This window comes from Gracilinanus agilis, chromosome 3, assembly GCF_016433145.1.
Source record: "Gracilinanus agilis isolate LMUSP501 chromosome 3, AgileGrace, whole genome shotgun sequence".
NCBI lineage: Eukaryota > Metazoa > Chordata > Mammalia > Didelphimorphia > Didelphidae > Gracilinanus > Gracilinanus agilis.
In genome coordinates this window covers 178,922,766-178,946,776 of record NC_058132.1, presented here as the reverse complement: position 1 = coordinate 178,946,776, position 24,011 = coordinate 178,922,766, and the positions used below count along the sequence as shown (strand labels likewise).

The 24,011-nt window shown below is 36.8% G+C and overlaps 1 protein-coding gene across 1 annotated transcript in view; it reads right to left on the bottom strand.

Annotated features, from left to right (window-relative positions):
* Positions 1–24,011, bottom strand: part of CNTN5 (contactin 5) — a 609,722-nt gene that overhangs the window by 317,007 nt on the left and 268,704 nt on the right. The window contains exon 6 of the mRNA XM_044669004.1: positions 4,997–5,178. Coding sequence (XP_044524939.1) covers positions 4,997–5,178 — 182 coding nt within the window. The remainder of the gene's footprint in view (positions 1–4,996; positions 5,179–24,011) is intronic.

Genomic DNA, 24,011 nt, shown 5'->3' with positions numbered 1-24,011 from the left:
ACTCCTTATATCTATTTGGAAGTTTTCTAAACATGATTTTTTTATTAGTACCTATAAATTGCCTAGAGAATTTTTGGAGACTTGAATATAAGGATTGTTGGTAATTTTGTCCAAGTTTCAGTTTTTTAGGAAATCTGGTTTGGGATTACTGTCTCCTATGGGACTTCTTGTCTTGGTTAATTGAGCAACAAAGGAAGTACAAACACATTTAATATGTTTAAAGTAATTTATCATTATAGTTCTTAACATAAGTCTTAGGAAATTTTCATTTATTCCTGAAATTAAAGGGTCAGACTTAATGACTACTTAACCAGCTAGGTCTTCAGTGCTTCTTTTGACCCTAGCAACAAGCACTTACATAATGTTAAAAGTGACATTTCCAACTTAAATTTTATTTATCAGAGGACATGAGCTCAAATCATAGCTTTGCCATTTCCAAAACTTTAGCAAGTAACTTAAGTTCTCTAAAAAGATGGTATTGGACTAGATAAGCTTTCAATTCTCTATTCAGCTCTAAATCCATGCTCTATCAATATTGCAAATCCAGAAATATTACCACGTACCCATTTGGAGATACAATTTAAATGCACTCACGACTATACTAGGAAAAGACCACTCCTAAGGATAAAAATCCTTTCATATTGTCAACAATTACTCTGGTTCGTCACCATCATAATCATCATTATTATCATTATCATAATGAACAAATGCTTAGTGAGCACCTGCTATGTATGTCATGCTAGATTTTGTGGATAGAAATATATAGAACATTCATCCTCCCCTTAAAGTAGTTATGCTCTAGTGGGTAGATAGCACAGATACATTAAAAATAACATATGATGACATGCTAAATACAAAATAAAATATTCAACCATTTTTTGATTAGATTTGGTTAGCCAGGCAAATATGAAACCCTATTCTGTTTTTACCATTACCCTTACTTATAAAAATATTATTAAATTTTTGCCCCCTCCTAGTTCTTTGACTTACTCATTACCCAGCACTAAGTCTCCTTTTCTGGGCTGCTAGGTGTCTCAGTGGATAGAGTGCTGAGCCTGGAGTCAAGAAGACATATTCCTGGGTTCATATCTGAATCTTACTAGCTGTATGACTCTGGCCAGATCTCACAACCCTGTTTGCATCAGTTTCCTTATCTGTAAAATGAGCTAGAGAAGAAAATGATAAACTATTCTAAGATTTTTGCCAAGAAAACACTAAATGTGATCATGAAGAGTTAGACATGGCTGACTGATAATTGAACTGGGTCTCCTTTGCTGGACCTGGTACCACATCAGTCCCCATCAGTGAGGGTGTCTCCCAAAGGCTCTGTCCTGGTCCCTCTTCTCTTCTCCCTCTACACTGTTTCACCTGCTGATCTGATCAGATCCTGTATCCAATTGATTCAACTATCATCTCTATGGCAATAATCCTTGTCTACATATTGTGTCTCTTGACCTCCAGACATAGCTTCAACAACTTATTGGATGTCTCAGACTGGATGTCTCATAGACCTCTTAAATTCATCACATCAGACACTGAACTCATAATCATTCTTCCCAAACCTTCCCCTTTCTAACTTCTCTATTACTATTAAGGATTCTATTATCTTCCAAGTCACCAGGGCTCATAACTGTGATTCCTAACTCTCTCCCTTTTAATCATATCCAATCTGTTGTGAGATCTTATTGATTTTGCCTTTGCAGTATCTCTAAAAATACCCCTTTGCCTCCTTTGATACCTGCCACTACTCTAGTACAGGCGCTTATTATCTCATACCTGGACTACTGCAATAAACTTCTTATTGGCCTCACTGCCTTAAGTTTCTCCCCAGTGCAGTCTATCCTCCACTCAGCTGTCAGACTAATATTTCTAAGGGCAGGTCTGATCATGTCACCCCTTCCAACCCATTCAGTAAACTAAATTAAAATATAGAACCTTATGTACAGTTTAATTGTCCCCATTTCTATTTGAGTTTGACACCATCGTCCTATAAGAAACCTTTCCTGATCCCCATTAATGTAAGTGCCTTCCCTCTGTTTATCTCCAATTATTCTGCATGTATCTTGTTTGTACATAATTGCACATAATTGTTTGCGTGCTGTCTCTCAATTAGACTGTGAGTCTGTGAGCTCCATTATAGCTGGGGCTGTTTGCCTTTCTTTGTCATCCTCCTACTCCCAACTCAGCACCATTACTGGCTCCTAGTAAGAATTTAATAAATGCTCATTGACTTGACTTGACTAGATGACTTCTCAGGGACCCTTCAGAATTTTTTGAGTATTGCTAATAACAATTCAAATTTACATAGCACACTAAGGCTTCTAAAAGTCTTCTAATCATGCAATGTACACAACACAAGAATTATTATCCCTACTTTATAGCTTATCACCTCTAATCTCATCAACATGCTGCTAACTCAATCTAGACTGAAACCACTTTCCCCAGGCTCCTCTCCCCAATGGTTAAATGAAGGGCCGAATAGGAGAGTACCAAACTGCTCCCAATGCCCTCCTTGTTAGATGGCAGAAAGTGGAATTTTTGACTCACTCTACTCTGTTCCTGCCACTCTGACTACTTTCAACTCCTCTGAACAAGATGCCCCCATGCTAGCTACCTCTTTTCTCCCAAACCCTTTATAACTCCTTTGGTGTGTTGTTTCTCTCCATTGGATTTTGAGTTCCTTGAGGTCAGAGACTATTTTATTTTTATTAATTATATCCCAGAGCTTAGACCAGTGCCAGGTATGTAGCAGGCATTTAATAAATGTTTATTGGATTGAAAATTAAAGTATGAAGATGTTGTCATTTGACTGAAGTAGCAAGCATTGGAGCTGGTACTTTCTGGTCTTCAGATTCTAACATGATTACTCCCTACTCCTCCATCACTGCAGGTCCTCGGAGTGTAAAAACATTTCAAAAAATTAAGTTGACAAACAGAATCAAATGATTCCTGGGTATGGACTTATATCTTCATTGGTGGAGGAAACTCCTCTCAGATGAAGAATGTCCTACCAAATCTGGCCAGCACTTTTTCTGTAAATTATAGATTTAGAGTTGGTTAGAGCATTGAAAGGCTAAACAGTTTGCCCAAAAGTCACACAGCTAACATGCATTAGAGACATGTGAATCCAGAACTTCCTAAGGCTATCTCCCTATCTACTACAACACACTGTAAAAATAAAGTAAGGCGAGCAATGCAAAGTGCAAAGAACGCTAAAGAGACTCTTATTTATGAAAAATAAACTTTTTTTTAAAATTTAAAAATATATATAAGGGTAAAAAGATTTCTAATTGTAAGGGATTCTAACTCCAACCAAATAAATTCCCAGGTCCCTCAAGGAACCGCTTCTCCTGTGGTTCACAGGCTATGCTAATCCTCCCTGATTTAACTAACCAAATTTATACTATTTTAAATAAACCTAACCACTATAACTCTTAACTTCGCCTTTAAGTTATAAATATAATCAAGGCTAGCTGGTTGAGTCTCCACAAGAATCAAGTTAGAACTCTGAGCCTTAACAGACTCAGAGTCCAAAACAAAGACCAGGTTTTTGTTTGGTCTTTGGACAGTTTAACCAATCTACAGACAGTAACAGATAAATGAATAGTGTTTCCCAAGTTAAGAAAACACTCCATTCCTTCAAGTCTTTCCCTCAGACTGAGATAGAGAGGCAAAGATGTTACCTTCTCCAACCCTGAGAGAGAAAGAAGCTGCAAGTGGCTCTGTCAACTGCCAGAAACCCCCTCCTGGAACGCCACACCCAGAGAGTGTAACTGTCATAGAAATAATGGTTATAACTGCCACAAGTTGAAATTAACACTCTCTCTCAGCTCTATTTGAAACTACAATTTTTCCTCAAGCCAGCTTCTCTACTTCTTATCTCTAAACTAATAAAACAAGACTTATTTTCTAATACCATCCTTATAACACTCAACATTTTGGTTTTCAATGCTTTTGTCTGGGGTATTATAGTATATAGTTTAATGTAATAGAGAGAGGGTCTGCCTTGGTTTCAGGACAGACAATTAGCTGCACAACCATGAATAAACTATTTAATCTCTCATTGCTCCAGATTAAGTTATAGAAACTGTTAAGGGAGTATCTCGATAGGAATTTCCCCCATAAGCCAGGCCAAAAACAAAAACAAAAACAGTTTTTCTTTAGAGATAGCCAGTGGTATTGTGGATAGAGCATTAAACATGGAGTCAGGAAGACCTAAGTTCAAATCTGACCTTAGACACTTACTAGCTATGTGGCCTTGGGCAAGTCACTTAACTTCTGCTTACCTCAGTTTCCTCAGCTGCAAATTGAGACAATAATACCATCTATCTGGCAGAGTTGTTGTGATGATTGAGATATATTTTTATTTATTTTGTATTTTTTAGGAGGCAAATTGCAGATACTAGATAAATTTTTATTTCTTCCCTCTCTTTCTTCTTAGGCCAGACTTTCAAAGAGTAGATTTTAAGTTTGATATCTCTGCAAATTATTTTAGCTTTAAAAAAATGATACTACATCATATAGCCCATTAGCCTAGTAGCCTAAATAAGTTAATAAATGCAACTAAAATTTCAGCAATAGTTTAGGGTCATAAATAATCTTCCTTTATTTTGAGGAAAATTAAAGTGATTTATAAAAATTCTGGCATTTGTCATAATTTTAGAGTAATAATCTGCATAAATTTAATTTGTAGAATACTTAAAATGAAAACCAATAAAAGTCAAGCTATACACTTATCACCAAGTAATTATGACTTTTCTAAAGCAGTTGATACACATTTATTTAGTCCTGACTATGTTCCAGGACCTTTACTAAGCACTAGGGATAAAAAACAAAATAAAATAAAACAAAAAATTAGCAAAAAACAGTCCATGACCTCAAAGAACTTTACAATATACATAAACTGTCTGAATTTAAACTGAGATACAAGATATAAAAAGGTTTATGGAGGAGGATATATCTAAGTTTCTGTGTCTTGTAGATCACCCATACTTACTATAGACTTGTAACTGTCCACGGAAAGAATTTCTTCCACGTGAATTTTCAGCTCTACATTCATATATCCCTGCATCATCCAGTTGTACATTTGGTATTTCCAGCACTCCTTGAGATTTCCTCAGACGTGCTTTGCTTGGAATATAACCATTAACCTTCATCCACGAGATTGTTGGAACAGGGCTGAAACAGTTAGTGAGAATACTGTTAGCACATTTTCCACTATTAGAAACATAGATTCTCTTATCTGGTAATTTAAGCACTTAATAGGCTAAGTGGTAATAAAACATAATCACAATTAAGGCCCATGTGCTGGTTGATATACTTCCTTTTCCATGTGGAATGTCTAATACAAGATGATAACACAAAAGAAAATTCTCCCTTTCCTTCATATCTCTGAAAAATTCTTCATTTATACCACGCATGCACGCACAGGCACATGCACACATATATACACAAATAAATTGATTGTCACCCTCTGAATACTGTCACATATTCTTGATCATCTTTCCTACTTTTGAGAAATAGCAGAAGAATTTTCCCTTTCATTTTATTCTGAACAATTAAATCCCTAAAGTTGCCTTCTACCTATTTGCACTATTTCCCATAGAATGTGAGGGCTAGAAGAGAACTTGGAAATCATCTGGGGAAAATCCTTTTATTTTATGGAGGAAGAATTTGAGCTCAAAGAGATATCCAGTGGTAGAATAGAAAAAATAAAAAAGAATGTTGAAACTTTCTTTGCCTTGCCCCAGAAATCTCTTCATCCTGGATTTTTCAATGAAACCTTAGACGATGACTTCTTGTTCTTGTTCTTGTTCTTGTTCTTGTTCTTGTTCTTGTTCTTGTTCTTCTTCATGTTCTTCTTGTTCTTGTTCTTGTTCTTGTTCTTCTTCTAGTTCTTCTTCTTTGAAATGTTTTCCCCACATTATATTTTATTTTATTTTTTAGAAAAATTATCCATGGCTACATGATTCATGTTCTTACTTTCCCATTCATCCCCTTAAAACTCCCCTCCCCCCATAGACAACATGCATTTCCACTGGTTTTATCATGTGTCATTGATCAAGACCTATTTCCATATTATTGATAGTTGCATTGGTGTGGTTGTTTTGAGTCTACATCCCCAATCATGTCTGTATCAACCCATGTTTTCAAGCAGTTGTTTTTCTTCTGTGTATCCTTTCCTGCAGTTCTTCCTCTGAATGTGGTAGTGTTCTTTTCCATAAATCCCTCGTAATTGTCCTGGGTCATTGCATTGCTGCTAGTACAGAAGTCCATTACATTCGATTTTATCATAGTGTATCAGTCTCTGTGTACAATGTTCTTCTGGCTCTGCTCCTTTCACTCTGCATCAATTCCTGGAGGTCTTTCCAGTTCATAAACCATAGACTTCTAACATTGAAAGTATTCACCAGCCCTGTGCCATCTCCCTTGAATAGTGGTTTCTCTTTGGTTCTCCATCTTAAGAAGGATATCCAGGTTAGCCATGTCTTCATTTCCTTCCAGTCAATACTCTTGATTCTTTGTACTTTCTTTACCATGTCCTGTGTTGGATATCTTCATCAACTCTCCCTCTACCTTGGAATTTCCTTTTAGGGATTTCTTTCCTTGTTAGTATGTGAACTACTTGGGAACAGGGATTGCTTTTCTTTCTGTTTGTATTTGTGTTCTCAGAGTTCAGCAACATGTCTAGCATAAGGTTAAATACTTAATAAAGCTTGTGGCCTTCTCTTTTGTTTTTTTCTCCTTTGTTTTTGAAGAGATTCAGTGATATCACAGGTGATACCATGACTTGAGTGTAAATTAAATTTAAGTAGGGTCGATTTGCACAAAGTCATCAGCCTTACTTTTTTCTTCCAGTCATCCAAGTTCCAAAGTCATCCAAAGTCATCCAAAGCAAAAGTCAAGACAGCTGTCAATGGCTCAGGATGCAGTAGACAACTTTGGCATCTTTCATATCTGATCAAACTCTATGCACTCCATGGTACGTGTTTTAGCTGCCTTCATGGATGTTGGAACAAATTGTTCTCACCCCTGCATTGCAACATGGAAAGCCTAATTCCTTAATTCACTGAGTTAGATTTGAGGTTTTTAAGATTTGAGACCTGTCCTTTACATTGACCCAGGTTTAGCCCATCTGCTGAGATGATTTTACAAGGGTGTGCATGCCACAGCTTTTTGGAGTAATAGGCGAAAGTTAGGTGAAAGGTAGATACCAAAGATGGATGAGCATCCCTGGAAAAGGCTTAGCAAACCCTCCTACCGGAGGTGCTAGTCCTTCTTGCACATCCCATGTACTCCTGCCTTCCCTTAAAAACAGAAATCAAGATTTATGTGTGGAAAGGAAAGTAGTTAAAGTATTTACAATTGATCATATTTGTAATAAGAACCCTATTTAACTCTTTTAGGTTATCTCTTAGTATGTCTGAGGCTCTACAGGTTAAAAGATAGACATGCTGTGACTCAAGACATTGATACAGCAATTGCTAATTCCCATGTTGTTGTTATTTTTATCTTTGTATCATAGTATAATTCACAGATAGATAATTCGTAGTATAGTTCACAGATGATCCACTCCATTCAGCCCAGATACTTTATTCAATATATTAATAATAATTATAATCATTCAATTAATCTGGAAGCATTTCTAATAGATATTCCAGGATTCCAGGTATTCAGATTGATTGAAGGGCCTGGTGTGTCTTCCATAAAATAGTAGACTAGTTCAAACCTATAAGTGTCAGAGTGTCTAGCAATTTAGTGGTAGAAGCCTTCAATGAAGCGATTTGTGAAGGATTTGATGTAGGACAGAGGTACAAGCACCTGAGCCTTAGCCTTTGTTCCCCTGGCAAGAGAACTTTGTGAACTTAGAAGATTTAAAATTTTTTCTTAAGAGATGGGGACGTTTTCATTATCATAATGGTAGGTAGCATCCCTGGGACAAGAGCACCTGAGGAAATGTTGGTATTGGGAGCCATAGATAGATTGGACATGATAAGGAGTGGGAAATTTAAGGCTCCACAGGGAGCCCAACAGAAAAGTTGCATCACACATAAAAGACCATATTGAAGATACCAGCAAAAGGGCTTCTAGTGTAACAAGTGAATCTGGGAAATGTATAAAACTACATTTCCCATGATCCAACATGGTCCAACTGATTTCCGTTTCCGACGTCTTGACGCAGGGGAGCGCTTAAATCTCCTGGGTTAGGAGGGAGGCTCTCTTCTTTGGCGAGTAGGAACTTGGCTAGGAGGCAGTATGGTGGCGGCAGTTTTGAATGCTTACAAGCGCGTGGTCTAATGATTTTATCTATCAACATGGCTTTAATTAAAATACTAATATATATATTTATACCAGCATTTATCATTTTTAATTCTTATAATTTGGCGAACCAGAAGGTCGAAATTCGAACTCTCAATTTTCTAGATAGCCTAAGAGGAAAAAGCCATGCGGCTCTGGGACCCAGAGTCTCAGAAGCGAATCTTCCAGATAGCCTAACAATAGCCATGCCTGCTTTTTGGCCATCTGGCTCAGCTCTTTTGAGCACTTTTTTAAAAAAGGAAAGTGACTTTCCTTGCCATGCTTTTGCTAAAAGCAAGAGCACGTTTTTGCCTCCAGTGGGACTCAGCCGGCCAGTCCAGCCCAAGCCACCTTGGGAGGGAGGTCAGGCCAGCCGATTCGGGCTTTTGGCTTTAAACTAAAATGCCGGAGCCCAGCCAATGTGCTGCTGCTGCTGCTGCTGATGCTGCTGATGCTGCTGATCCTGCTGATCCTGACCACTTCCACTTCAACCCCGAGCTCCAGAACCTGAGATTTCCGGGAAGGAACCCAGACCTGCCGCCTTTGCTGAGATCGAGACCTCCAGAGACTGCTTCAGCTCTGACGCAAACCATTTGGGTATATTCCCCTTCCTCTCTACTTTCTTATAGGAGACATTCTAGCCTTCCACGTGTTTCTCTAAAGACCTAATTAGGCAACACCCACACAGACTCTACACGTGGGTAGTTTTCCTGAGCTTTTCTCTAACCCCAAGCCCACGTGGACCTAGCATCTGAACCTCTCAGGCGCTTGGCCTATTCAAACTTTTGCGATTATTAAAAAAAAACTGAACTTAGGGGAAGCCTATTCACCCCCATAACTGCTCAGAACTTTGAACTTTTAAAAAAAAAAAAAAAAAACAAACTCAGCAGAACTCAATCAAAAGAACCTTAAATTGAAATCAGGGGTGAACTTTTAAAACCTCGGAAATGGATGAGCTTTATTTCTGTTTTAAAGAGACTGTATCTTACTGTATTTTGCTAATTAGTGTTTTGTAAATTAATCTTGCTTCTTTCGTTGATTTTCCTGTTGCACTGAATCATTTTACGCTAATGAAGTTTCTGCTTATGATGTTATTATATTTCCTAATTTACTTAAACGCTTACTGTATCAAAAACAATGCGGTTATATGTACCACCTATGAACATCTTATAGAGCACATGTCTTTAAAATTTATTCTGTCTTGGTAATTGCAAAGAACCTTGAAAGTTTCCATGCTTTAAATATTACCTTGTAATTTTACAAGAGATATTTTTTAACTTTTACTTTAAATCCTTAAGAATTGTTGTCTTAAAGGATAAAGCTTTTATATATTTTATTATAAGAGATATTATTGCCTTAAATGGGTAGAAGCATTCCTATCCAGGATTTTTTTTAAAACAGGAAGCCAAGGAGCTCCTGTATATTCTTATCTGAGGATGATTATACCAGAAGGTTTCTTTTTTAAATATCACATTTTGCTATGGAAGCAATAACAGCATTTGCCAAGAGTTAAAAGTTGTAACAAGTATATAATTTTAAACATCATTAATTTATTGTTTTAAAATGTGCTATTGGAAATAATGGTACTCTATTTGAATGTGCATTGTGAATCTGCTATTTTGTAAAACCCACTTTCTCTCACAGAAAGTCTCATTTTTGGGTAATATAACCCTTCTAGTTCTAAGCTATATATATATTTTTTTGATTTTTAAAACATTTTTCTAATGAGAAATTGATTTTCCCTTTTTATCATCTTGTACTGGAAGTACATATATAATCATTATTTATCCTTTTTCTGATTCTACAGCAAATACCTGAGCCTATAGGACTGTGATTTAAATGCCTCTCTGATTCCAGAAGGGAATATGAAAGCCATTAATAGTGCTAAAGAAAGCACATGGTCAGAGACTTGACTGACTAAGATCTGCATAATAGCAGTTCTATGCCAATACTTTAGGGCTTGAAGTTGGGGTTTGAGTCCTGGAGTCCCAGTCTTTTCTAAAACTTTAGAGGACGTGGGTCCCCTCGACTTAGATTCCTAGAAAGCACCTAAGATTGGTTATTTACTTGGCTCACTTCCCTAAAAAGCTGATGATAAGTCAGATCAGAGAGAGACATTTTCCTTAAGTCCTGGCCCTGGATGGGTAATTGCACACTGCGGAATTCACTTTAATCAGACCTTCATTCAAAGGTCTAAGTTTATTTTCCCCAGATTTTTTTGCACATTTTACATTTCATTTCACAAGTTAATTTTTCATCTTTTTTCTTGAATTCTATTCTTTGTATTTTGTCATCCTTACCTGACCTGAGATACCCTTTTTTAGAAAAAAGGTGTGTTTAAGAATTATCTCACGGGGATATCTGTTAAGTTTTTAAAAATTCGATAATGTGAAAATATATATTTATTTAACTCTTTTAGGAGTAATTTCACGGGGAATTATATAAAATCTTAGAAGAAAATGTATGTTTTGTAATCTATAATGTAAAGTTTAAATTCTTTTGAGAATAATTTCAGGATAAGGATCTTGCCATCTCCCCAAAATCCAGACAACGAACTTGTTTTGGTGAAGACACCATGAAGATGTCTGAGAAGCCTTCACTGTACCATGAAGACCAAAAATTGAACTTTGGGGTGCAGTTGATTGAACTATGGGGAGTTGAAATTGAGTTGTATGTATTGTTTTAAATTGTACACTGTTGTGCCAGTGGGGGACAGCCCCCCAAATTGGTTTTTTGTCAATGCGTCTAATTTTAACCATTTGTTCATCTATTTCTTTATCCCCAAATTCCTGAAAAATTTAGAAGCTGTTATTTTTACAGGTCCAGCGAAGAAAAAAGGACTAACCTTTTTTTTTGCCGGACCTCACGGGGAATTGTAACAAGTGAATCTGGGAAATGTATAAAACTACATTTCCCATGATCCAACATGGTCCAACTGATTTCCGTTTCCGACGTCTTGACGCAGGGGAGCGCTTAAATCTCCTGGGTTAGGAGGGAGGCTCTCTTCTTTGGCGAGTAGGAACTTGGCTAGGAGGCAGTATGGTGGCGGCAGTTTTGAATGCTTACAAGCGCGTGGTCTAATGATTTTATCTATCAACATGGCTTTAATTAAAATACTAATATATATATTTATACCAGCATTTATCATTTTTAATTCTTATACTAGCAATTATGAGTTAACCCTTTGCTATACTTGAGTAGCACTTAGAAACCCTTTTCTGGACTTTCTAAACTTGGGCCTATTTTCCCCTAAACTTTGTATGTAATAATGGGAGAGTGTGTCATAGATGTTAAGGGAAATGTTTTGTACCAACTGTCCTACTGTAATAATATATTATTCTAAAAGCTAAAGTGCGGCTTACAAATGATAACAATGTAGTCATGAGGGAAAATTCATCAATGGGTGGACTTGTGAGTTCTAGTACTAGAAAAGAGCCACTTTCACCCCAATTCATTCCTTAGTTCTTCAAAACCATAAGTGGAAATGTAGTAGCCACCTTCTTGGGACCCTGTGAGTGCTGGTTGGGGCTTAGAGAATAGCTCCAGAGCCTATGTTATAATATCCAGGAGGGTCTTTAGAGAACATTGAACCCAACTTTCTCAATTTACCACTAAGGAAAATGAGGCACAGAGAATTATTTGCTAGTGTCAGAAGTGGGATTTAACACAAGGTCTTCCTGGTTTCAAGGTTAGTGCTCAATTTGCTATATCACATTCTCTCTCTGAGGACAGATACCACTGAAAATAACTATCACATACCTCTGTTCACATTCTTTCATAATAAATCACATTCATGATTTTAGTGCTTTAAAGTTTCTAAAGCACTTTTATCACAATGATCCTGTGAAACACACAGTCCAAATATCATTTCCATTTTATGGATGAGGAAAAGTAGTCACTAAAAAAATTAGGTGACTTTTTAATAAACACACTTAGTGTCGCAACAAATTTGATGCTTGCTGAACCATGCCAGGCGAGTGCCTACATGTCTATACCAAAGACGGAGACGAAGTGTTCAATCTGGCTTCTGTCCTACTAAATTCTTTAAAGTTGCACCTTGCTCATACGTTGAAAGGAATATCTCCAGTCTTATTATTACATAAGATACTTTCATTCAATAAACAGGTTGGCTATAATGATCATTACTTCAATAAGTGAATCAACAAGTTTTTTATTATATTCTTACTACATTTAAGGCAATATTCTTAGTGATAGCTATATAAATAAATATAGACAAATATAATGAATGAAAATCTCTACATAAAGAAATTACATTGTAATGGAGGAAATCTCCCTGTGCATATGTGTATGTGTATATGTAACATGCAAATGTATGCACAAAATAAATATAAAGAGAATAAATAAAAATACAAGTAAAGTAGTTACATACAAGGTAGTTTGACTAGCTAGGGGAAATGAGGAAAAGCTTCATGTATTTATTCAGATTTTTTTCTACTGGTAACTGATTTCCAACTTCTTCCAAAGATTATTTTAGCAAATGATTAGATTTCTCCTTTATTTTTTTAAATCTAAGTTAATAATTCATTCTAGTTTATTCAATTTCCAAATCCATTCATGTCCAAAGTCATGCCAAATGATTAGACACATTATCCTGGTACCTTGATTCACAAGGCAAAACACATACACATCACAAATACATTCTTCTAACTTCTATGTAAAAAATAAATCCAATTTCTAATAAGTGAATTCCTTTAGGATTAAAATAATTACTTTTCCCCCTTTTATTCTTCCTCTCTCATTCAATTACTCAGGGGAAAATAAAATAGAGATAAAGATGTATAGTGTTGCCCAAAGCTGGAAAAGATTTGACTGGTTACATATACATAACAAAGGTAGGAATTTTAAATTAAGGCTTGTAGGGAAGGGCCTGGCCTCTAAAAAGCTTTGAGGGGAGGTTTTTGTGCTTCTGATTTTCTTCCACCCATTTAGTTTCATAGGCCAGCAGAAGAATATTGAAGTTGGAGAAAAGGAGGCAAGAGGAAGTTTCCATCCTTATCTACATTCTGTGGTTTATGGGAAAAGCAGCCTCTGTGCAGAATGGGTAAAGTTTGCTAATTGGATACTGTAAGGATGGGATTTGTGCCAGGCGGGATGGGACAAAAGGAGCCAGTGAAGGAGTTGCAGACACTTGAGACCAGAAAGAATTCTGGGTATTTTTCTCCAGGAGGGTAAGGGAGGAGAGGGGACTTTCAGTAGAGGACTGTGAGAGGAGGAGGACATCCTAGCCTGGAACCAGTCCTGAGGGCTTCCTGAGGATCTTTCTTTGGACATTGATACCCCGATTCCCTGATTGTAGCCATTCCTTTGCATCTCTCCCATCAAGACTTCAACCATAGAGTCAGAGAAGTTTTTGGACTCCATTTTGGGAGCGATCTCTTAGGCTCCTTCTAAGATTACCCAACCTTGCTGAGAGACCCTTTTTAGGTCTAACTTGCAATTATAGAAAAGGATAGAAATAGAAACAAAAGGAGAAGGGGCAGGGGAAGAAGCTTGGGAGTGGGAACCCCAAAGGTTCCCTCCCGAGGGACAGACCCCATAGAAATAGAGAAGAGGGCACCCCAAAATCCCTCTGCCCTTCCCCTCTTTCCCCAGCCCCTGAATTGTGAATAATAAAAGCCAAGATAGCATTCCATTCCTGAGTGCCTGAGAGACAACAAGGGGGAGGGGAATCATAGCTTGGTCTGGCTGCTTCCATCTTGAAGGTAGTCTACCCGCTGTGAAGTTGACTGATCTCAGGGGAGCCTTGTGTGAACCCTGCCCTCATTCAGAATCTGATTAAGGTACCCCATACCTCATCTTATAGGGAAGCCTTGCCCCCAACTCCTGTGGGGCAGCATGACCATCCAGGTTACCCAGTTTAGGGGTGACACCGCTTCAAAGTCTCCCAGGGTATATTTGGCCCTAAGGGGAGAGCTGGAGGAGAGAGTCACTATCATAGACTCTCTCTCTCTCCCCTCTTTCAAACATTGGGTACCGGCTCTCACTATTATTACATTTTTGGTGAGCCAGCTAGGAGAAAAATGGCTGCCATCTGGTTCAAACAGAGGGTTTTTTTTTTTTCTCAGAATTATTTAGGTACTTTACCTAAGCTGGCTCTGCCAAAACCTGGGCTCTCATTATTATTACAAAACTGATCTTGGAGTTACAAGAATTTTCTAATCCTAAATCATTTGGGCTCTACAAAGCACAGGGATGCTGCCCTTGATGAGCAGGAAGTTAATTTAAAAAAAAAAAAAGCCTAAAGCTTTAGAATAATTCTTAGAATTGACTGTTCTGTGTTCTAAGAGCATAGCCTGTGGGGGTAAGATTCTTCTTTTGGTAAGAGCAGTCAATTATCTAAAGATTAAAGGTTATTTTCATGATTAAGGAAATGATAATAAAATGTTAGTAAAAAGTAACATTAACTTAGTCCTTTAAAGGTTGCAAAGGGCTTCCTATGATCTCATTTTATTCTCATAACAACTCTGTGGGTTGGTGCTATTATTATCCCCCTTTTATACAGAGGAAACTGAGGCGCACCAAGGTCAAGTGACTTGCTCAGGGTCATATAGCCAATAAGTATCTAAAGCTAGATTTGAATTTAGGTCTTTGTGACTTCAGGTCCTGTACTCTATCTACTGTGCTACATAGCAATTATGATCTTTTTTTTTCTTGTTTTTGGATTGTGTTATAGAGATCTTGCCTTTGTATCTTCTTTCTCCATTTTATTTTTGTTTTTGAAATTTGTTTTGTAACAAATCATTGCACTTTAAGCTAAAATAAAGAAGGTATAGATTATTCTTCCATTTTTAGGGAAGATATAGTACCTAATGTTTCCAGCTGAAACCAGACAATGGAAACAGAAAGAGCATCCAAAATGTTATGCCTCATGAAGCCACAACTTTCAGAAACTGGCAGTGACCAAGGGACCAGAGGAATGCCATTAAGCAATGACCTCATGAGAATGAAAATAAAGTACTCTGAGAGATATACTTTATGCTCAAATGATTGGAGACTATAAACATGACAGAGACCATATGAAACCCATTTGGATCATATCCTATTATGTAAAATACTATCACTGGATTTTGCTTTCCCCTCCCCATACCCATGCATGTCCCCTGTCCACATATATTAACCATACTTTACTATGTATATGCCCAGAGTCCCAGATTACATGTTCCAAATATTTGTGTTTTCTATGTGGATACAATTCTAAATGTATTCCCCATTTGTGAGCCACTCATTTCTTGCCCCTTAAGTGTATCCATTCTTCCTACTGATGATGTGCAAATTTATGAGAGACTAAGAACCATGTTAATGGGGTGATATCCTCAATTACTACTCATGTTAAGCTATTCCATGAAATGTTTTGACTTTGAAGCAGTTTTGCATTCAAGTTCATTCATGAGTAAAAGGAAATCCCTCAGTGTAGGTTTGTTAGCTATAGTTTTTGATAACTATAGGATCGCTCATCCCTTTGTCACATGAGGAAGTGTTAGCCATTACCCACAACTGTCCAGGCTGACAGCTTTCCCACACCTCACTCTGTTAGCAGGTGGTCACACTGCCTACAGAATTCACACCACAGGTAGGAAGACAAAAGTACTTTCTATTTTGCCCTCAGTATAACTGATATAGTCTCAAAGTATGGTACTGTCATACTTTCTCAAGGTGCCATCTCTGCCACCATCATAGCCACACTGAATAATATGGAATCATTAAAAAGAAAGCTATCTCACTCTGATCTTTCTAAAGCTTTATCGAAACAAAAGCAACCTGAATTCCCCACAGCTAAAATTCACTAACTGACCTTGTTATGCTGAATCATCTCAGATTCAAAAGCTCTTCCTCCTAGGCATAGGATTGGTCCTTATATAGACCAATCCCATGCCTAGAAGTAGGGGAGGTGTGGCCACTCCTAGCATGTGATTGGTCCATTCAAGACCAATCCCACACCAGGAAGTAGGAAGGAGGACCCCCTGGAGCATGCTGGGAAATGCAGTCCCCAGCCAGGATACATTTTAAAACCCACTCTAACCACATTCATTGCGTTATGGTTTTACCACCTCCATTTCCTCTGATCAAGGGACCACTTCTTTTTGAATGCACACAAGACTAGGTCCAATTCTATAATATTATCTGCAAATTTCATATGGCCTGCTATCAGGCATAGGCTTCACTGAGTCCCGGAAGAGGCTTTCAAATAATAGCTTCATGTGTTGGCTCCTACCATCACCAAACTGACTTCATTGTAGGGCTACTGTTCATTTTCATTAGCCACCAATTCAACATGATGCTGGCCATAGAGGCTGAGGGGGTAGACAGTGAGGGTAAAGTGATACTCACTATTAGCTCTTTTCTATCTTTTTTTCTAGCTCAACAATTTGTTTTCAGGTTTCTACATATATTTAATATATGTTATATCTCAAAGTATGGTACCTATATACCTGTATACACATACTTTATATATATATATATATTTATCAAAGGAATAAGGACTAGTCAAGTTTTCCTCTATTTAGGAACTATGATATTCTTTGCTAATAAAATGAGAAAATCAAGGTTTATATTGACATAAACTCAGGGGAAAGTTCCAGAAGCACTCCAAAGAGTAAGACTCAAGTCAATGGCAGAATAAAAACAGTGAAAGAATAGAACTTCTCTAGTCTATGAAAGGGGAGAATAGTTCAGAATACAGGATTTCCTGATTTGAGGCACTCTGGTCAATAAGTTTTGAGTATATTGTTAGAAGATTATTATTAAATTTGAAATCAAGGACTTAGTTTACTCAGAAGTATTCGTTATGATATCCTATTCAATGGCTCCACATTGGGATGAAAAAAACTTCACTTAAAAGTTGCAGCTTAGTAATTAATTCAATATTTCAGCAGTTTAGCAAGAAGAATCATTTTTAGTTACTGGATTTTGCAACTTTGGGGCATATTCTAACGTAGTTGTCAGGCTCACAAAAGAACCTTCAATGTTAAATTTCCACTCCAGTGCCCTGTGACATTGCTATCAAACTCTCTGGGGTCATTAATTTAGGTATCACTTAAAAAATATCTCATGAATTCTGCTCAACTGAAATGTCTATGATGCTGACTTTATGCCCGTTTTACAGAAAGCTCTGAATTGACAGGCTCACTATTATCTCAGTACTATCTCAGTATTTTGTTTTTATCCCTCATCCAGTCTTTCTGGGACCCTTGGACCTGAAACTAAAATCACTAGATGTACATGCCTTTTATCTAAAAGAAATGTATGTTATTCTCTTAAGCCATACACTCAACTTTCTACCTGCATGGTTTGGTAAAATTGTCTCCCTGGAAGTCAAATAGGGGTTGCCCATGGAGGGAGGGAGAGTGGATCCTGACCATATGGAAGTAAAAATAACCTTGTATAACTTGAATAAGAAGCTGAATCTGCATAGCACTGCTTACCTGATTCTTCTTCCTACCCTATAGATAAAAGGATTGATACCTTGATATATAAAAGAAGTCAGAAACCATCACCATCTGGGCCAAAAACTGTGTTTCTACTCCCATAGTTATGGATTGATGAGCCCATGAATCAGAGGTGTTAGCCCAGTGAGGGGAAAAAATGGAATGAATGGAAGAATGAAAAGAGGAAACATCACATCAAATCAAGGAACAAATTGCAAATAAGGGAATTATATATCCTTAATTATTATTTCCAAATATAAATCTACAGATGTTTCAGAGTAGAGATGCTCTTCAAGGCTTTCTGCTTCCATTAGCCTGACATGTTCCTAGCCACTGTCCTCATGGTGACAATATCTATTGACTCCCAGCTTCATCATGACCTCTTAACTATTTATGACTGTTGGCACTATAAAATTTTTTTACTATAGGCGATGGTTATATTTTGGGCCATAATTTCTGTCCTTTTGTCTTATATTAGATTTGTCAGAAATATTCCTTCTGTTCTGTTCCCAATGGGTATCTTTTCTGTTAGCACCAAGAACTTTGGTCTATGTCATTTAAAAATAGACATAAAATATAATTGAGCTTTGGTGAAGCTACACTAGACCTGAGTCCAAGGGGAAGGAATGTAATGGTCCCTAGGGATTTGACTAGGTTACTCGGTGTTGTTAGAAAATCAAGGTGCCTGCACAACTCTTATCATAATATAACTTATAGACATGAAAGAAATACATTGGGAGAATCATAATACCATATTATTCTTTAGATACACATATTCCACTCAAATAGCAAATTAACTGCTTCAACAGATGGTCTGAATATGTTAAAACTCACTTTTGGTGATTTGATAAACCCATAGAATCCCTGTCTGATTAGGCGTATAAGACTCCTCAGTCCTCTATAGCCCATTGTTGCTACCAACTTGGGCATGTCCCCATGGGGAAAAGGGGACCTGGAGACCTATGTTCTGGAAAACAGTATATATCCTTGTTAAGCATCTGCATGCATCAATTCTGTGATTATTGAGCAAATTTATTTTTGTTTTTGTATTCTTCCTGACTGGCTCGACCTTAACAAATCCTGACCCTGCATTTGAGACCAGTGTACACCTGGCCCAGAATGATGATGATGATGATGATGATGATGACGATGATGTTTTCAAATATTCCATTTAAGTTTAGTAGTGAGTTTATTCTGTATCTTATTTGATCCTCATAACCTTTCTATGAGTAAGATGCAATTATTATGCCTATTTCATAAAGACACAGAAGTTAAATGTCTCTTCTAGGGAAATTTAACTAATAAGTATCAGAGGAAATAATTCTAATTCAAATTTTCTTAATTTTAAGTTCAGTAATTCTAGTCAGTTTTTAGAAACAAAAACTAAATAAAATCTGTGTTAGATATTCAGGCACATGCTAACTCTTTCAGGGTCACTGAGACATGTGCTATATAAATATTTGTTATTCCATCCCTTTTTCATTTTTTGTTAAAAAATTAATTCAATGATTAAAAAGATAATTCAATAAGTTTATCACAAATAAAGGTTTCCAAATAAATATCCAAGCAAATATGATGTAAAATATAATCCTAAATTAAGCAACAGCATGATCAGTGCTGTGATTATAATAGATAATATATGTCATTTAAAAAATGTATTGATTAATAGAGAAAGGAGGATTTATATTGTTATGGCATCAATACTGAATACCTCATTTCATCTGAGTTTTATTATCTCTAAATGTTAATTTTATGTACATTATCATATTTTTTCATATAGGTTTAAGACATGTCTAAAGCAACTGATTCTAAACTAATAAAAATTCTTTAATCTGACAGAATGTCAATAATAATAATACATTTAATAAAGGTATAAAAACAGCAAGGCCAACTTGAACAGGTTGGAAAGGGAAATTGTTTCTTATAAGGTATATATTTAAAAAAAAGCATTCTAACCTTCTTTGCATAGATGGGGAACTATGTGGAACACTATATAAAATGTCGAACTTGGTTGACATATACTTTGGTTTTACTAAAGAGGCTTTTAAAAAATTTTAATTAAAAAAATTAAAATGAAAAATGAAAAGATAGTCCTCTGGGAGAAGGTGGAGATATTATATTAGGAGTTGAAGTGAGACAAGAACAAAGGATTTCAACAATTTTTAAATGCTCTGTTTAATAAGGAAACCGCGTTCAATCTCAGTCATAGGAACCTTCAATTGCCAGTACTGAGTTTTGACAAGACAGCATATTCTGGTTTTGTGTTGTCTAATTCTAGTTAATGTTGAAGTTCTATTTGTGCAATGCACATTTGCCTTCTTCCTTGCAAAAAGGAATACAGCTGAGTGGCGAAAAACTGGCATTTTGCTTGCTAATATTAATACTGAGCTTGGCACTGCTCATTAGCTTCAAAAATTTCTCAGCTAATAACATCAGAAAAACGATGTAATACAACATTGAAATTCTGCCACAAGCCTTTTTGTCATGTGCTGTTGAAGTGACAGGATGGAGAAGGCTGCTATGTCAAGTTTTAAAAAGTAAGGAGATCACTGGATGAACTTTTAGCCATTGTTGAAGTCATTAAGTGTGTTTCTTAAAGATCATTTTTATATCTGTGATGAGGCAACTTGTAGAATCTGTCAAGGCAGAAAGAATACTTAGCTGTAAAGATTTAATGATTTCAAAGGAAAGCACTCCCCAACTGCAAATCACTATTCACAGACAAATTGTAGGTCTGTCTAATGGAGCTTCCTATTTTCCTTGCATAAGTCACAAGTGAGAGATGAATTTTACCTCTGACGTGAAAATGTATATGGATATTGCTCCTTTGTGACTTGTGTTAAAAAAAAAAAGGGGGAAGGAAATATTGTATATCTATGAAAGGAACTCAAAGAACCAAGTTTTATAACTTTTCACTAAGAAAGCACATAAAAAGCCATCATAAAAAAGCTATTGAGATAGTTTTTTTTAGTCTTTTATATGCCCGTTCTTCAAAAAAAAGAAAGGGAGAGAGAGAGAACAAAACTTAACTGCTAACGTGGGTGATAACAACTGTCTACTTAATATGCAGCAATTTTGGAAGCAAAAAGTTTTTGTATTAAAAGTGGAAATAAAATCCAACAGATTACATTTCAATTTATGTACAAAATTCTGACCTTGAGATCAAGTGGGTTGGAATAGGAGTTTGCATTTAGATATGGATATTCATTTGAGAGCAATTAGAAAAATCCCTCTCTTTACTGAAGTATTCAGATATCTATCTACCTGTATAGACATGTGCATACACAGGATAACCCTAATTTGAAGATTAGGATGTTAGGATTATATACTTAAAGCTGACAAGGATCTTGAACTCATTTCCTGCTCTGCAATCTGGCTCACACTTGCCTTTCTTGTCTCTTTTCATATTACTCTCTTTTTTACCTAGTCTCCACTCTGTAAAATTGGCCTACTCATTTTTCCTTGTATATGACATTCCATTTCTCAGGTCTTTTCTTTTACCCAGGTAGCCATTAGTATCTGGACTGCATATTCCAGACCTGATTCTTAAAATTCTGAGTCTTCTTCAAAGAACAGCTCAAATGTCAGCTACTATACAAGGTTCTCCTAATTGCCTACATTGTTCCTTCATTCTTCTTCTTAAAATTGCTTGTCACTCTAACTTTGATATAAATTCAGTCATCTAGGTACATGTTTCTTTCCTCCATTAGAAAAATATAAGCCACTTGAGGGCAGAAACTTTCATTTTATTCCCCTAGCACCATTTTTTAGCATCTAGCACTATAAAATGTACTTATTAAGTATCTAATAAATCCATATTATAATGCAATTCACTTGTTCTGAAATCTGAGGATGTGAGTTCAGAGATTTTCATCTCTGATGCTATAAACTGTGTGACTATATACAAATCACTTAGCCATTAAATAGTCAAAAGCCTACTATGTGCCAAGTACTGTATTGGGCACAGTATAAGAAATAGAAAAAACAAAACAAAACAAGGAAAATAGAAATAAGAATAAGAAAAAGGAAGAAACTGTCCTCAAGGACATTAAAATCTAATGGAAGAAAACAATATACAAAAGGAATATGAAAAGTGTGAGTGTGTGTAGCTGCCAGAATGTATCCCATATATGTGAAGGTGGGATTAACCCTCCCCTGCCCATTTTTATATTTAATCACCAGAAGCATATACACCCCACTTATCCTTTAATGGGGGAAGTCTGTGACCTATGTGTACGATTGAGTGTGATGAATCAGAATTGACTGACTGCCCCCTGGGCAGTCCTAAGCAAAACTTTAGCTGTAATTGGTCCACGTAAAGTGGAAGGAAGGCTCAGGAATTGACAAAAGGAATCATCCTTAAAAGTGGCAAGAACTTCCTGTGATGAGGTCTGGTCTTTCCCCTTCAACTTGATCTTGAAGGAGCTCTGATTGGGGACCTCAAACTGCTCTTGAATTTTCCCTTAGAACTACCATGTGGGTGAATGAAAAAAAGGCTGACTTCCTTTCTCTGGTTTTCCTGGAGGCACTAGCCTCCAGAGAGGCCCCTTGTCTTGGAGGAGGCCTTATGGCTAAAATTCTTTTTAAATTTACCTCTGGGCCCCCTTTGCTGGGGCCTCCAAAGTCCTGCCTGGTTTGGGCCAGGCCAGAGTAATTATCTTCTCTCTCTGATTTTCTCACTTTCACTCTTTCTCCTTTTGTAAATAAACTACCATAAAATGTCTTCTGACTTGAGTAATAATTTCTGGTGACCACACTCTTATAAATTTAGTCCAAACTTTTAATTTTTAACATTTACACATGGAAGGAAGGGTGAGAATGATGAGTGAAGTTGAAACTAAAGCAGAACACATAATGGGATATGAAGAAGACAGTTGAAAATTATGAGTCATCTATAAGGGACATTTTGGAAGGAGATTATTGCTCTGTCCTCCATTGTTCCAGTTGAGGGATAGAAACAGCTAAGGGGACTGAGAAGGAGTTAAATATCAAAGCTGAATCTCCTTGACCTCTCTGCAGACCTCATCACTCTCCCTTCATATTCTCTCAGAATTTTCAGGACACCATTCTCTCTTGGTTCTCCTTCTACATATATGAGTATTTCTTCTCTTTCTTCTTTGTTGGATCCTCTTACAGGTCATACCCTCTCACTGGAGGTGTCCCTCAGGGTTCTATCCTCTTGAATATACCCTCTTCTCTCCTGTTACACTGTCACCATGCTGGGAAAGATCTTTATCACCCTCACACTTGGACTCCTGTAATAGTTTGTCTGCCTCAAGTCTCTCTCCACTCTAGTTCATCCTCCAGACACTAAAGTGATTTTCCTGAAATTCAAGTCAGATCATATCACCCTTCCAATTCAACAAACTCCACTGGCTTTCTTTTCCTTCCAGGAGGAAATGCAAAATGCTCTGTTTGGCATCCAAAGCCCTTTATAACCTAGTCCCCTCTTCCCATTTCAGCCTTCTTATACTTTATCTCCCTACAAATAGTGGAATCCTGATTATACCACAAATAAGACTATCTCTGCCTCTAGGCATTCCCTCTGGCTATCCTCTCTGGAAAACTAGTAACCTCTTTTGAAATACCAACTAAAATACTACTCTATAAAAAACTTTCTCCTACCTCTTATTTCCAATTCCTTCTTTCACCTCTGTAAATATTTCCTATTTATACTGTATATGGATTGCTTTGTATATATTTGTTTACCCATCGTTTCCTCTAAGCTCCTTGAGAGCTGGGAACTATGTTTTGCTTTTTTTTTTTTAATCCCTAGTTCTTAACACAGTTACCTGACCCATAGAAGGCAATAAATATTTATTGATTCTTTGATTGATGATGATGAAGTTGTTGGTGATGAATTTATTCTGCATGATGGTCCTGCAGCTGAAATCAAGCAGAGTAGTTAATGGGCAATGAAGATGTAACTGGAAAATTTTGACCTTCTTGAGCATCAGTTTTCTCATATGAATCAATAAATATTCATTCAGTCAATAAACATTTATTAAACAGCTACTATATGTGTTAACCTCATTCTTTAAAAAAAATTTTTAAACCTTTACCTTAAATCAATACTATGTATTGGTTTCAAGGCAGAAGTATGGTAAGGACTAGACAACAACAGGGGTTAAATGACTCAGCCAGGGTCACATAGCTGGGAAGTGTCAGAGACCAGATTTGAACCTGGGACCTCCTGTTTCTAAGCCAGACTCTCAATCCACTGAGCTACCCAGCTGCCCCCATACCTCACTCTAAAACAAGGGTATT